At 48.5% G+C, this 15908-nt stretch overlaps 1 protein-coding gene across 4 annotated transcripts in view; it reads left to right on the top strand.

The window, feature by feature from the left end:
* The first annotated feature begins 6225 nt into the window (after positions 1-6225).
* PODXL (podocalyxin like) overlaps positions 6226-15908 on the top strand; it is a 45843-nt gene continuing 36160 nt past the window's right edge. For all 4 annotated transcript variants that reach the window (XM_075081682.1, XM_075081681.1, XM_075081680.1 and 1 more), the window contains exon 1: positions 6226-6350. In XM_075081682.1, the coding sequence (XP_074937783.1) occupies positions 6314-6350 (37 nt within the window). In that variant the 5' untranslated portion in view covers positions 6226-6313. The remainder of the gene's footprint in view (positions 6351-15908) is intronic.

The raw sequence follows: 15908 nt of genomic DNA, 5'->3' as shown, positions 1-15908 counted from the left end.
AGACCTCTGTAGGAGTTTGTGGGGAGGATGGACAGATGGGACTTTGGGACAGGAGTGATATAATTCTCCAATCACTCTGGGCTTGAAAAAATAGAAGCTTATTTAGCTGGAGACATGCAGAGTGACAGGTTTCCACCAGTGCCTATTTCTAGCAGCAGAAAATGTGTCTAGCTGCTCATCTGTCCCTCCTAAAGGCCTGTTTGTTTTTCTTTCCTGCATCCCTCCCGCTTCCCTTTTAATGCAAACCATTACATGAGCTCTGTAAGAAGGACAACGCAAGACAGAAGCAATATGAAACTTCCAGATGTATCTATAAATGGTCCTTAGCCGCAATGTGGGAGAGGTTTGCCTCTCCCTGTTGCCTTTTCCAATGCACCTGCAATACAACAGCCGTTAATATCCAGCGTTGCAGCTCCTCTCTCAGAACATGCTTCTTACCATGAAGACGACATCTCCAGTAGCTGAGATGCCTCCAGGCACCTATGTCTAATTCCTCCCAACCCCACCGCATCAACAGCTGAACCAGGGCTGCCATGCAGCCTGCAGGGCAGAGGAGAAAGGCAACCACCTGGATGGAGCTTACCAAAATCATTTCTCTTCCCCCACAAAGCCATGGAGATGCGCAGGCAGGACTCGGTGCCTTCCAAGCACAGAGGGGGCCCTTCCCTGGGAGGTGGCCGGGTTTGATATCTTCGTGCAGGGCTCACTGAAGGGTTTGGAAAGGATTCAAGGAGGAGGCGCTAAGCCAATGCAGTTAGGTGATCTGGTGTGCAACATGGGTTTCTGCTGAGATTAGGTTGGTTCTTGAGCCATCTGGAAGCAGTGCTTCTCCATGCACTGTATATGGGGCTTAGCCCCATATTCTGGAGCCTGATGAAACCTTCTGCAGCCACCTGAGGTGCCCTAGGTGGTCTGGGTCATCCTCCTGGGGCTGGTGGATGTGACATGGGCCACATGAGACAACTATGCACCCCTGGATTGGCAGGTGGAAGTTGGGCAGGACCCCTTACCAAGCAGGAAACTTATTTTTAGGTAATTGAATTGAACCCCAAGTCAAGTGAGTGTGGTTTAGAGAGCGATTCAGCTCATCTGATGTCTTTCAGGCTGATCATTTATCTCCCTCCAGGGACAGGATTCAGTCTCTTAGAGTCTGCGCGGTGTGATTTTGCACAGTGCGGTGTAATGCCAGCTGGACCAGAGTTGCTGCTCTTGGGTTTCACAGAAGCCTTATGCATCCCCATGAAGACATCTCTAGCACCTGAGATGGCTCCACCTATGTCAGCTGCACAGTGCCCTCTTCCAGTGATGAGAACAACAGCTCCAACACCCTCACCACTAACAACCACCTCAGATGGAGATACCTGCAACTGCTGTGGAGACACAAACACACAAATGAAGGTGGCCTGTTCTGGACCCAAATCCACCCACAGACAGGTATGCGTGTGCACCTGCGTATGGTGGAGGAGGTGGTCCCATTTCCTTGAGGCTATCTGTCAAGCAGACATCAGACCATGGATATTTTTGTCTCTTGATGAAGGGATGGTGGTTTGGTTGGGTTTTTTTTTGCTTTCCTCCTTGAAATAGCCCCTGGTGATCTTCACCCCCGGAGCCCACTTGCTGCTGTTCATGCTGTTACTCACGCCAGTGGTATCATCCCCATGCGCTGCCGTTCATCTTCCCATCTTCACCCCAAATTTGAATTCCAAACGTTATTACTTTGTGCCCCATTGCACAAGGAAGATAAGTGATGACATTCAGTAAAATCGGATTACTGGCAAGTTAAATGATCCTAAGCTGGATCTCAGCCCGAGGATTTTCATGCCGTGTAGGCTTTCCTCGGTCATTTTCTGTGGAAAGAGGTAAATATTGCAAGGATGCCTGGAGACGTCAGTCAAATGTTATGATGAATCTGAACACAGCTGAGAAGGAATTACATGGCAGAGAGAAGAAAAAGCTTTCTTTGGGAATTTATCTTGTGTGAGGCACAAGAGCATCTCCTACGTTACGTTTTCTTCTCCCCTGTCCAGTTTACTTGTAAACGGTAGAAGAAATGGGGTTTCCGTAGCCTTTGGGGAACAATGAAAGCATCTTATGGTCTCCCCAAGAAAGAAATCTTATGCCATGTGAAGTCTTCCTCCTCCTGAGACAGTCTGATCCCAGCTGAGTTACATACCTCAAAACCACTGACTCCCTGTTCTGCTCTTTCACAATCTTAAATAAATATTTAGCTGGGACACAAGGAACCAGGTATGCATGAGTCTGTGCGTTATCACATCAATATCAAGCTTAAAAAAGACACCTGACTGACCTAAGCCCATGAGATTTTAAAAAATAATAACATTAATAATAAATTTTGGAGTAAATTCTTATCGTTTGGTTCCCGTTTTTCAGGCAGGTGTGCAGACCATTCTCCCAAGGGTTTCTCCGCACCTCTAAGCACACCTTTTCATATTGGGAGTTGAAAGTAGAAGCCTTTACATAATTTCCTGACACCACGATGCTGCTATTTAGGAAAACCTCAAGAGCTGCGACACTTGTAATAAAGCTCCCAGTTAGCGGTGTGGCATGTCTTTGCGTGTAAAAGACTGTTTACCTGTTTCTATGAAACGCTGGTGCCCTTTGGACACCCCCCCAAGCACCCGGTTTCCCAGGTTAGGTTTTCTCCTGACCTTTCCCCCCACCTGATGGTTAGGCATTGGAGCGGGATATGCTTTAACAAACATCCAGCTTTTGAAGCAGTCGTGCTAAATATCCTTTTCTTTTTTCTTTCAGCTGCTCATGATTCATAGTCTTGATCTGACACCCTCTTAGTAATTATCCCCTTTGCAGCTGAGACAAAAGGCAGATCCTGAGCCGACACAAGCGGGAAGGCGTCTGTACCCTGCAAAGCAGCAGAAATAGTGCGAAGCCATTCTGCTGCCCCCTGGACGAAGCTGTTTTCCCAAGAAGCAAGGCTGTGTCATTATTTTAGCCACCATGGTAATTGCCAGCAGCCAAGGCTTGCAGCAAGACAGGACCTGCATGACCATGCAGCAGGGAACAGTAGGAAAGGAGGTTGGTGACCCTCTGGAGATCGTCCTGCTGAGTGAGAAGCAATATGCAGCACAGACGGCAGAGCCGTTATAATTTGAGTAGCCAATGTGAACCACAAAACCTCCAAAGGAAGCTTTCTGCACAGGATCCACCCTTTTCCTGCAGTGGCCATGCTCTCCTCCTTGCCTCTTAAGGCAAAAGGAGGTCCAACAGGCATGTTGAGAGCAGACCCCTGCCGAGAACTGACAAAACTCCCTGCAGAAGTGGCAGGGTGCCTGTTCTGATAATTTAAGAGGAAACCTACAGCCCAGATCAGCAATCTGAGAAGACTTAGGCACCAAATGCTCAGGGGGTGATATTGCCTCCTTCCTGAGCAAAGCCAAAGGACCAGTGCAGCCCAGATTTGCTGCGACCAGCCAGATTAATTTCTTCTCCTCAACTCTCCATACAATCACTGCAGCATAAACCCAATGGCCACTGAAACCAGCCTGATTTTAAGTGGATTTCAGGCCATTTTGTTTTCCCGAGGTTTATTTTAGTTGCTGCCAAGGGAGCTCTGCTCTTTCCTGCTCTTGCCACAGCCCTCACCTACCGTGGAGACCTAACAAACCTCGGGGGAGCCCCAGTGTCCCAGGAACTGTTACCCCAGAGCAACATGCCGCAAGGTATTTTTGCGGTTACGGGTGCTGGTGCAGTAAACAGAGAGTTCGAGGAGCTCAGCATCACTTTCCTCCTCTCCATCCCATCGACACTGTTATACTGATGCGGCTCAGGTTTTTCCCTGGGCTGTCCTGACTTGACACTTAACACTGAAATATGCTGATTGGGAGAGTGTGTGTGTGTAGGGGGGAATTGTGATCCGTCATTAAAAATACTCTGCAGGGAGAGAAGGAACTGCCTGTCTAATACTGGCAAGATTAATAACGTGTATCGACACATTCATTCGTTTATTGCAAGTCGAGTTTCATGGTTTTTAGGTAGTGTGTAATGCAGAGTTGTAGCAACAAGATGTGAGGCTGGGCTGAGGGACGCAGAAAGTCTCGCTGTGCTGACCCAGAAGCTAATATCAGGACAAGAAGGCTTTTCTGGGGACAACGTGCAAAGCAGGTAGAGAGGGCTGAACGAGCTAACCCAAGCCTCTCCTCAAGTTTTGTCAAGGTGACCTTGCAACAAGAAGAAAGTCCACCTTTAACTGAAGGCATCAAGAGAACCAAATTTGAAGAATCTTTTTTAGAGTGAAGGTTATTTTTACCACCTCCGGGTCCAGGCTGGGCAGGTTCATGGTTTAGCTGGATCTGCCATCGCAAGGAGGACGATTCAGTGCAAAGCTCTGAGCTTATTTTTAGTCTCCTCCTAGCTGCAGTGAGCGCTCCTTGCCTGAACGCTAGATAAAAAACTTTCAGCGCCTTTCCTTCTCGCCATAAAAAAATGCAAAGATTGATAATAATTTTGTCCTTAGTGCTTTGGGCATGTTGCTTCCTTCGAGACACTCTCAAACCGGCCAAACCTTTCTTAGAAAACACCTTATGCAAACGTACATTAACTTATTTAAATAATATTTGAAAGCGCAGTTTAGCTTCAGAGGGGGTCCTGGGCTAATGTGAGGGACCGAAGCTTGGATGTGAGCAACGTGCCCAACCTCTAGATATCGGAGTGACCGTAGCTGCCGCAGTGGTGGGGTGCTGCCCCCCACCAGGGCAATGCCCCCCAGCAAGGGCCCACATTGTGCATCCCCTGGGTCTTCACCATCTCCTGCTCCTCGGAATTCCCGTGTCGTTAGTGGGGAAGAGGAGGGATCTGGGGAACTTTGTATCATCGGAGCATTAACAGATGAGGGGGTGCACCTGCAGAGAGCAATCCCAATCGAACCCCCCTCCAGATAAGAACGCCAAATCAACCCAAGCCATGGTGAGAACCCCAAATCAAATCCTGTCTAGATGAAAATCCCCAAGTAACCCCCGCCCAGATGAGAATCCAAAATTAAACCCCAAGTCCCCATCCAGATGAAAATCCCACATCCTTACTCATGTAGGTGGGAATCTGAAATCAGTCTACAAACCCCCATCCAGATGAAAATTCCCAATCCTCCCCAAGTAGCCATCCTGATTAACACCCCAAATCCCCCCACATGTAGATGGGAACCCCAACTGCCCCCACGCCTTCATCCCAGTGAAAACCCCAAACCTACAGCCAACTCCAGTGAAACTCCCAAATCCCCCCATGCAGACTGAAATCCCAAATGACCCCCACTCTCCCCATTCCAATGATAACCCCAAATCCCCCCATGCAGGTCGGATTCTGAGACACACACCCCAATCCTCCATCCCAACAAAACCCCCAAATCACCCCAAAGCCCCACCCCAACAAAACCCCCAAATCCTCCCCAACCTCTCAATTCCAAGGAAACCTCCCAAATCCCCCCCTGCAGGTTAGAACCCCAAATCACCCCCAAACATCCCAGCCCAATGAAAACCGCAAATTCCCCCATGCAGGTGGGAGTCTGAGACCCCCTCCTCAAATCCCCATCCCCCAAAATGCCCCAAATCTCCCCCAAGCCCCCATCCCAATGAACACCCAAATCCCTCCATGCAGGTGAGCACCCCAAACCCCCATCCTAACAAAACCCCCAAATCCTCCCCAACCTCCCAATTCCATTGAAACTCCCTAAACGCCCCCATGGAGGTGGGAACCCCAAATCAACCCCAAACCTTCCATCTCAACAAAAGTGCCAAATCCCCTCCAAGCCCCCATCCTGATGAACACCCCAAATCCCCCCATGCAGGTGAGAACCCCAAATCCTCCCTCAAACCCCCATCCCAACGAAAACCCCCAAATCCTCCCCAACCGCCCAATTCCAATGAATCCCCCCCAAACGCCCCTGTGTAGATGGGAACCCCAAATCCCTCCCAAACCCCTCCCAAACCTGCCACCCCGACAAAAACCCCAAATGTCCCCCAGGCAGATGGGAACCCCAAATCCCCCCGCAAGCCCCCATCCCGACGAAATCCCCAACCCCCACCGCAGGTGGACACGTTCCCCCCCCGTACCCCCCACCCCCCGGGTCTCTCCCCTCCGGCCCGGGGGGGCGGGGGCGGGCCGGGTTCCGCCGTGCCCCTCCCCCGGCGGCGGGAGGAGGAGGAGGAGGAGGAGGAGGAGGAGGAGGAGGCGGAGGAGGCGGAGGGGGGACGGGACCCGGGGCCGGGGGAGGGCAGCGGCCGCCCGCCCGCCCCGCCGGGGAGAGAGCGCCGGGACGCGGCGGGGACGGCCGCGCCGAGGCACCATGCGGGCTCCGCTGCTGCTGCCGCTGCTGCTGCTCGGTGAGTGCCACCTCCCCGGGCCCCCCACGCCTCTCCCCCCTCGGCTGCCCCGCTTTTTGCCCTCGCCTTTCCTCCCCCCCGCCCCCCCAAGCATCCCTCGCTTTTCCCCTCCCTCCCCCCCTCTCCTTTTTCCCCTTTACCGCGGGCTAGTTTGAAGCAAATTGGGCAGAAAGGGGGAAAATAAACCAAGGGGTGCTGAATGCCCACCCGCTTCCTGAATCCAGGCTCATTAACCCTCTCATTTAGAAACTAAGCCCATCAAACCACCCGCGGCAGCGTAACTTGAGGCGTGAGAGCCGCAGTGCTTGTTTCTTTATGCAACGGTATGAGCTAAACGCGCAGCTCCTTCGCTGCCTCCAGCTTCACAAAGCCCCCGCTCAGGGGGTTTTGGGCTCTTGCGAGACAGATGTGCAAAGCACTGAGCCTCACAGCCCGCTTTTTGGGTCCCATCGAGGAAGGGGGGGAACCTTTGGTTGGGTTTGGTACGGCCGCTCTTGCGGTGGTCCAGCTGCTGAGCGTGTTGAGGGGGAGCCTGAGCTCAGCCCTGGCCCGTGGAGGTGGCGTGGGAAAAGATGGGGAAAAAGCTGGTGGGAAACAGCAATTCCGTGAGGAAGTTGATGATGGAGTTGGAAAAAGGATGAACTTCTGGAGACCCTTCGCTGTGGGGCAGCTGTGGAGCCGTGTAGGGTGGGAGCTGCATCCCACTGGGGAGGTTTGGGAGTGGGTGTTTGGTGTCTTGGGTCCTGCGATAGTGCTGGGGTTAAGGGTGCTGTGGCAGCGGCTGCGGGTGATGCAGGGGGAGGTCTGGTTCTTTGGCAGGGTGTTTCCTCGGAGATGGCCATAAACCGCACCGAAAAGTAGCGGGGGAAGGAAATGTAGTGATTATGTTAAAAGTTAATAAAGGCAGGGAGGAGCGGGGTATTTCTTCCCTGTATTAAGAGAAGATGAGGAAGGGGAAAAATAACCTGAACTGAACTGAAATAAAATTGAAAGTAATAAAATTGAAAGTAATAAAATAATAAATAAATTAAAAATAATAAAATAAAATAAAAATAATAACATAAAAAATAATAAAAGAAATAATTAAAATTAAATAAGGCAAATTCTTGCTGTGGGCCACCATTCTATGATTCTCTGATTCTCCATCTCTCAGCGGAGCCTCTGCCGAGCTGAATGTGCTTTTATTCAAGGTAACAAAAGCCGGGGGATGCTCCAGAGGTAAAAGCGCAAGTGGAGGCAGGGCCCTGGAGGTTTAACTATGGGGTGAATTCACAGAGGTCCGGCTGAAATCTCCGCCTGCCCAGTTTTTTTCCTGCTCCTGTTGGGACTCGCGGCGCTGGGGCTTGGTGGGCAAGCAGGCGTGAAGCCCCCACCTCCATCTGACACCCACATGGGCTTCAAAATAGCCCATTAAAAGTCAAGAAGCCCCAGCCTTATTAATATTGGCATAAAGCAGGAGCTGTTAATGTAATTTTTCTTATGCCGGCCAGAAGTTGGCTGAGTTTAGCTGACTTTGCCTTCTCAGAAGGTTTTGTTCTGTTTTTCAAAACAGAATGATAAATATGCTGGGCTGGATACAAAACTGCTTTTAGCAGTAGGATGGTGGAGGGACTTGTTTCTTTAGCGCTCTCAAGTGATCCTATTTGATTTTTCTCAGAAATCATTTGATTAAATCCTTCAAAACAGTGTTTTCTGCCGTTTGTTGGCTCTTAAGTTTTTAAATAAGCTCCTTAGAGGCGCTTTTTATGTTGCTCCCTGAGTATTTGCACCAGGATTTTCTTCCTTAGGCGCCAAACTAGGCATCCCTACTTGCTGGGTGTTTGGGCTTGGAGTCCCAGCAGCGCTTACCTCTAAGGCTGGTATTGGCTGAAAGCATCTGAGTTATGCAAAGCCTAAAATTTGTCTTTCCCTCCCCCCTAAAAATGGGAACAAGTTGGGTTTGTAAGTGAAACTCTAAGATTTTTGGTACCTTAAAAAATAGTATTTGGGATGGAGCCAATGCGATTTGCGCTCTTTAAATTGGATGTGAAATGGGTGGGCGAGCAGGGAGTTGGGATTTTGGAGTGTATTTTTGGGTGTCATAAGGAAGAAGGTGACAACATCATGCATGGGGCAGAGCAGATTTGAGTCCCAGGTCACTGCAGTTTTTAAAAACAGCTATTTTGGGTACAGCTATTTTGCTAGAAGTATTGGCCTCCAGGTTCGTACCAACCCGACCCGCTGATTCTGCAGAGATCCCCCCTAATTTCCCCTGCTGTAAATCAGAATAAAATCAGTCTCAGACAAGGCACAGCCAGCCTGTACAGGAGATGCAGCGAATGTGACATCAGGCAAATTACGTCTTTAAATTCAGCCAGCCTGCGAGGGGCTCAGAGTTACCCATTACAGCCTGTTGACAGGACATTTTATTTATTCCTTCCCCATATTAGATCTTCTATCCCACAGGGGGTATGATAGCAAAATTGCATCAGGAAGATAAAAATTATACTTTTTATCTTCAGAGGATTAAAAAGAGCCACAGCTCAAACCTGCCCTGGGGGCAAAAGAAGCAGGAAGGGGTTTTACCGGAGATCAGCCCTTTGCCCGGCTCAAAGCAAACCAAAGATTGATGGGGTTTAAATCCTTGTTGCCAAAACAGCCTTTTTTCATTCCCAAACCTGACCTGGCTCCCTGGTACTGGGAGTTTGTGTTTGTCCAAGACAGGTTGTCAAAAATGTGCATTTTTTAAAATCTGTTTTATCCATTGAATACTAATCTTGACACGGGTGGGAGCAGGCGGTTGGGGCCATGCCTACAGGAGGAGAAAAAATTGTTAACCAGAGAATTTTTAAATCAGCACTGAGGCAGAGAGTGTCTTCTTATATATTTGCTGTCGGAGGAGCTTCAATAAGGGTTTTGCAACCTTTTTGCAAGCCGTTTTAGCAGTGCAGTGCCTTTGATTCCCCAGAGGCAAAGCAGATACAGTAATGATACTCCATGGGTCTGTTTAGGAGGCTTAATTAAGGAATTGTTTGTAAAGCACTTGAAGATCCTTGGATGAAAGGAGCTGGAACCATGCAATGTACTGATTTAATTCCAGAAAGTTGCTTTAAAAGCTCATGATGAGGAGGCTGGTGATCATTTATTGTGGTGGTGACGGGAGACCAGCTGGAAATATCAGCTCTCGGCATTCGCAGGGAGGCTGGGGTTGCACTTTGGTTATTATTTGCCCTATAAATCATGCATTTTCTCTCCCTGTGTGCACCCTTGAAAAGACCTAAGCCTGCCCACATGAGCTCTGGGGTGTTTTGGGGCTCAGGTTGTGGGGTCTGACGGAGGTTAGTTATAGGCAGTGAGGATCCCTCAGGCTGTGCAATAGCCCCCTCTTCTTATAACACCTGTTATGCTGGGTGTTATATGGCTATACAAGAGCAGAGAGGAGCTGTTGGGGTTTAGGTGCAGGACCACATCCATCCCACCTGCTCCTGAATTTTGTCCCCTTCTCCACAGTGCTGGACTGGGTGACCCCTTTGCCCTGTCCCCAAGGACCCACTGCAGCACCCAGAGCCCCCGATGCTCTGTGGGGCCAGGGAGGACAGGGTGAGCGAGGCTTCATCATTACAGGGCGATGCTCTGGGGAGGTGAGGTCCTGCCAAAACATCCAGCTGAGGTGCTCTGTGCTACAGGATCTCAAGCCCCAAGCCCAGGCGCTTTCAGTAGCTACATCTTCATGTGGCCCAAGCAGTAGCAGGACCAAGCACGTAGGAAACCAACCACTTGTGGGTGCGCAGAAATTCCTCCCTCCCAGCTTCTGAGCCGATGGGGAGTGACACATAGGCAGAAATGTGCAGGTTGTGAGCCTGAGTGCCTGCCTCACCTTCAGCCTTGCTCCCAGCCCGACAGCACGCTTGTGTTACAGATGGCCACGCTCAGCTCTGCCGAGAGCTGACCATCACGAGAGGGTTTGAACTTTGCAGGAACTGGGTGGCCTGGTTTGGTCTATTCCCCGTGTGCAGGCATGTGAAATCTCACAAACCTTCCGAAGCGTTTTCACATGCTTCTGCCAACTTCCTTATCGAAAGCCTGTTTATGAGCACAGCTTCTTCCATAACTGGCCAATCTCCATCTAAGGATGTTGTTTCTGAATCCTTGCGAAGCCTGCCCTTTCCTTCACAGACAGCTCCTGACCAAACCTTGCTTTTTTTTAAATCTGAGCGATACATACAGTCATCTGGAGTTTGCCGTTGTCCACCTACCTGAGGTCCATTCACCCCAACCCCCAGGGCTTCGATGAACAGTCCATGTTGCAGAGAGCAGTGCCTTTGGTCTTGGCATTGCCAAGCAAATCCACCGAGTCCTTCTCTTGCAGCTTGAGAGACAACCAGGCTCAAGCCCGATTTTGCAGGAAGGTCTTGCAGGTCCTACTGCGTGGTGGGGCTTGGGGTTGCACCACCCATCTCCCTCAAAACCCTTTCTGTGTGCCATTGGGGCTTAACAAAAAAAATTCCCTGTCTTTTTCCCCAAAATGCCTGGCGTGATGGTGCCGCACACCCCGGGGTGAGGCGCTTTGTCCTGTTGCTTCTTTGCTCTGTGGGAGGGACGGGGACAGTTCGTCTGAGCTTCATCAGGTTTTAACGGCTCTAATTGCATATTTGTCTGTTGTAGCGCTGGGCTGAAGCCTCGCGGCATTTTGCCCTGGAGGTCCTTGAGGAATATCTAGATCCACTTAAAACTGGGTGGAGGCAGGAGGGATGTGCCCTGCCTGTACCACAACTCAGTTTCGAGGTGCCTAAGCATGGGGACTAGCCCATATCCAAAGACATGTAATTTTTGAGCTAAACAGCCCTGTCCGAGAAGGTAGACAGAGCTGGGGAGAAAAATATTATCTTCCCTGTTATTGTATAAAAATCATGTATGATTGCTATGAACTGGGGAGCTGAAATGCTCTTTAAACGACTGACTGTGCCGCAGTTTCTCTCTCTATTTTACATGTGTCTGCTTAGACTATGTGCTGTTTGGTAGAGAGGCCATGCGGTGAGTGTTCAGCAATGGGGAGATGGTCTCGGGGTCTCTGGAGCTGCTGCAGTACCAATAGCACCAACGAAGGCCTGGTGAGCAGGGGGCTGCAATGCAACAACAGCTTTCTATGGCCAGGAGCAACCTCACGATGCTGCAAGGGGAGAAGTCACAAGTCACATTTAGAGATCTCTTATCCTGACATCTAGTAAATTTGGAGCTCCACCTTGTGCTGTGATTCCGGAGGAGTTGCTGACTTTGCACTGCTCTTTTCTACCCCTTTACAACGTGACCACCTGGGGACATGCTGATGCAGTGGTATTTTTCTTTTAGCTAAACTTCCAGGTGACGGGTATCAGTGTCCTCACCTCCTTCCACCGCCACAGGAGAGGGGCAGGTTGCTTCGAGGACAACTTAGCCTGCTTCAGGTTAGCTGCTCGCTTTGAATTGCAAGTAGTGCTAGAAATAGAGAGTGCCTGGGGGAGCCTTGGAAAATGCCAATAGTAAGGTTACTGCCTTCTGGGAGTGCAAAGCTCTGTGGTGGGTTATTTGGGGTGACATTCTTGGGGGTTGCATGCACTTAATCACTTGACTTGAGTCATAGTGTGTCTCAGAGTCAGCCTTCAGTACCAAATATTGCTGAAACACCAGGCTGCCCCATCAACCCCAAAGAGAAATAAACCCTCTGTCCTTCAAGAGATGAGGTTGCTTCATACCCCAAAGGCACTAATATCCTCCGTTGATCATTTGCTTATTGGGTGCCAAGTCTTCCAGCTGAAGTTTTTTCTCATCATTAAATGTGGCTGCTTTGCAAATCTGTGCAAATCTTTGCAGCGCACACCTCTTCGCATGTTGCAGCCACCTTTTCTGTCCCATAAATAACGTACGTCTCATGGCTTGCTTGGCCACGGGCCAGGAGCGCTCGGCCAGCGCTGGTGACAGTTTGGTGACAAAATATTGCGAGGAGACAGGGAAAATGCAAACATCTTATTAAAATTAACTCAGTGTAATGCCTCAACACCCAGCATAGAGCAGAAGGGGTAGCGGAGGGGAACGAGCCTTTGTTTTGGGTGCTGCTGAAGCACCTGCTTTTAGATGTGCATTGCAATAAACCAGCTGCGGGAAGGCAACGTGCCAGGTTGATATTTAGCTTTCAGCATGGCTCGATTTGTGTGTAATGCCCAAGGTCCCGCGTCTCAGTGTAGTGCTGGGGCTGGGTGGGAGCAGAAAGGGAATGGACCCCGGTTTGGGCAAGGCGGGATGAGGTGCCTCGCAGAGGAAGGGAGAATTGGGTGCTGCCAGCTCTCCTGCAGTTGTGGGCAAGTTGTTTTTTCCTCCCACTGAAGGACCCAAGGTAATACTGTGTAGGTTCAGGCACTCAACCAAGGTGTTCAAGGTTGGAGCTGAGTTGTCCTTGAATCCAGCTGCTGTTAGGGGAGAGAGAAGAGGGCACCTTCTGAATGTAGTTCAGGTGTGTCTTGGAATGACCTGGCCCCTAGAGATGCTCCCCTTCAGGGCCTGATGTTACACAAAAAATGTCCAGGATCTGCCCCTGGAAACCCTTATGTTGTGTAACAGTATCTGTATTTGCTTAAAAACATCCAAAAAAAGTGGGTTTCAGGATTTCAAGAACTTCTTGGTGTGGGTCAGGAGTACAACCTAAAGGCTGCAAAATGGGAAGGTGGATGAGAAGAACATGGTCTCTGGGTTTAAAAAACCAAGTCTGTGTTTGAAGCCAGGTGCAGGACAGATGCCTTAGAAATGGGCAGACAGGATCTGCGTTAAAACCTCCTCCAAAATGGAAAAGGTAATTTTTTATTTCTGAGTTAGTCCCATTTTAGATGTTGCTTTGAAGTCTGGCTCATATTCTTAGCATCCTTAATAAAAATCGGATTAATCCAGTGGCTTTCCCTCCGTCTCACAAGCTCTGTGTGCAGGGGGCTTTGGTCCTACGCCACATGGCTCGTGACACTGGTGAAAGGGAGGAGGAAGGTCATTTTGCAATGGAAGAATAAGGCCTTAGTTATTAATGGCAAAGGCTGAAATTTTCTGTCTCACCCTTAATTGATTTTAGTAGATTTAACTGGAGGAGGAGGTAGAAATTGGCTTAGAGTTCTTAAGCTGTACGACTTAAAATAGATAAAATATATCGTAGAGAAATGAGGAGACAACCTTGTCAGAAATTTATTCTAAGTGGCTTCTGCTAGGTACAGGCAGGGAGAAAATGCCAGATTTCTAACTTTGACAAAGGGGACTTGAAAGAGTTGGCAGAAGGGTTTGGAGAAACTGCGTTTGAGAAAGTCCTTCTTTGAAACCTAGTAGCAAAGACCACTTTTATTTTTCTCCTCCCCGGAGTCTACAGGCAGGAGGGTGAGATAAGGCATTCCACCACGTACTCAGATGGGGAAAAAAATGGAAAGGTTTAAGGGATACTGCTGCAGCCTACGGAAAACGGATAGCTCTCAGGGTGACTGTTACATGCTGCTTATCAAGATACTGTATGCCTCGACTGTGAGAAAAAGCAGAGTTGTTACAGCAATGCACTGTGCTTCCCAGCACGGGTCCGGTTAGCAGTGGTTATATTGGAATAACACCAAGTAACGAAGGTCCTGGATATATATATAGTGTGTGTGTATATATATGTATACTAAATAAGCAATTAAAGTTTCCTTGTTGGATATTTCCTATTTATTAAGCAACAGAAGGAATGTTTAAAGTAAGGGGAGCAAGTTTTCTACCAGGTACTGGGCCAGCTAATAAGAAGCATCCTCAAACCAGGTTGCGATTGCACGATTCCAAAACCACCATCCCATTCGTGCATGTTTTTTCTTTTAGCCACCTTCTCCGTCTCTCGCTGCCGGTGACCTGATGTGGTTTCAGAGCCCAAACAAATAAAAATAACAAATAAACAAATAAAAATGTGTTCCCATGGGTTTTACTTGGCAATGTGGAGAAAGTAGCAACACAGAGTAAATGCATGAGGCGATCCCCTCTTGGTTTATTTTCCTTTTTTTTCATGTTTTTCTTCTAATATTGGTTTAGTTTTCAGACGGATCAGTCCCCTGATCTGGTTTGACACAACGCTATGAAGCGCATTGTGCTCTCCACTGCCTCTTTTGAAGGGCACGTGAATTTATGGCGAATCGAAGCGATGCCATAAGCGCACCCAAATCACCTGTGGCAATGAAAAGCCGGGCGGCAGCGACGTGTGCGCTGCAAACTGGACGTACCAGCAGTTGCTGTGGGGCGCCCAGCAAAGCCTGATACAGCCGAGAGACAACCGGGGCAAAACGTAAGCAAAATGGGACACGGTGTCGCACCGGCTGCGAAGCCGGCAAGTGAAAATCGCACCCCTCACCCCATTTTTCAGGATGCAAGAGTTAATCTCAGCCCACCATCACCTCCACGCTCGCCTGAGCCTCGGGGTGATTCCCATGCCAGAAAAGCGATGAGGGATGCTGACCTCTTTGGCACAAGTGATAAATTTTCCTGTCCTGAACAGTCATGTGGAATATTGTGGAAAAGTAAGTTTTGAGCTTATTACAACACCCTAGTACAGAAAATTATTTTGTTTCCTTAAGTTTTTCCCAGACAGCTAAAAAAAGCCCTCAAGACTCTCAGTCTATGCAATTTTGTAGGCTTCTACGATAGTTCCTACCCATGAATGGTAGCAATATTTCCCCATTAACTGCATTCAACAGGAGAACATCCTTTTTTTTCTCATTAAAGCCTCACAAAGGGTTCAAAACCTCATTTTATGGCAGGGTGCTTTGATTTGAATTGATGTGGCTTAAATTATGAATTTTAATTGCGGTTTAAAATAAGGAAGAAGAAAGTTTTAATTTGAATGATTTGATTTTAATCATGTTTTTCATTTACAATTTATAGCTATATCCCTTAAACAGGGCTGATTCTCCTCGGCTGCTCATTGTAAGACTTGGAGATTTACAGCCCACTCTTGCCTTTCAGCTCTGTTTTCTAACCAGGTGGACACACTATGGACACATTTGTGTAAGCACTTACATAGCCTGCCAACGCTCTATTCTGATTTCTAATTTATGCACCTTTTAAGTCTTCCTAGGTAATGATGAATAATACTAATTTTGGGCTTATTGGTGGCAATCACTTGTGAAGGAAATTTCTGTTAAACCGACAGATGCAAAACAGCATTTAAAATTCCTTTAAGACACATCGATTAACCAAGGGCCTGGATACCCAGCACATAAACTTTTCAACATACTTTTGAGTTTAATGCTAAGCAATTCACTGAGCAAATCTCAAGCATCAATCTTTGATGGAGTTAATGACTGAAACGAATTGCTTCGTGTCCCTCAAGGGTTTTGAATAAACAGGAGTCGTCGTCTTAAAACTCACTTTTACTGTTTGAAATGGGAGAGGAAACAATTTTATTTTTCTGCTGCCGGTTTCCAGTTGTTTCTGCAGCTTAGAATTAACTATTGATGGAGCGGCTGAATGTGTCTCTCCTTGATCCTCAGAGGGAATTTAAATGGCTAGCTGATGTTTATGGGCTTAACTTTTGACCACCTAACTGAAGGCAGAAGA

The sequence above is a fragment of the Phalacrocorax aristotelis genome, chromosome 1, assembly GCF_949628215.1.
Source record: "Phalacrocorax aristotelis chromosome 1, bGulAri2.1, whole genome shotgun sequence".
NCBI lineage: Eukaryota > Metazoa > Chordata > Aves > Suliformes > Phalacrocoracidae > Phalacrocorax > Phalacrocorax aristotelis.
Note: the sequence above shows the minus strand (reverse complement) of the source record. Positions and strands in the feature narration are given on the sequence as shown.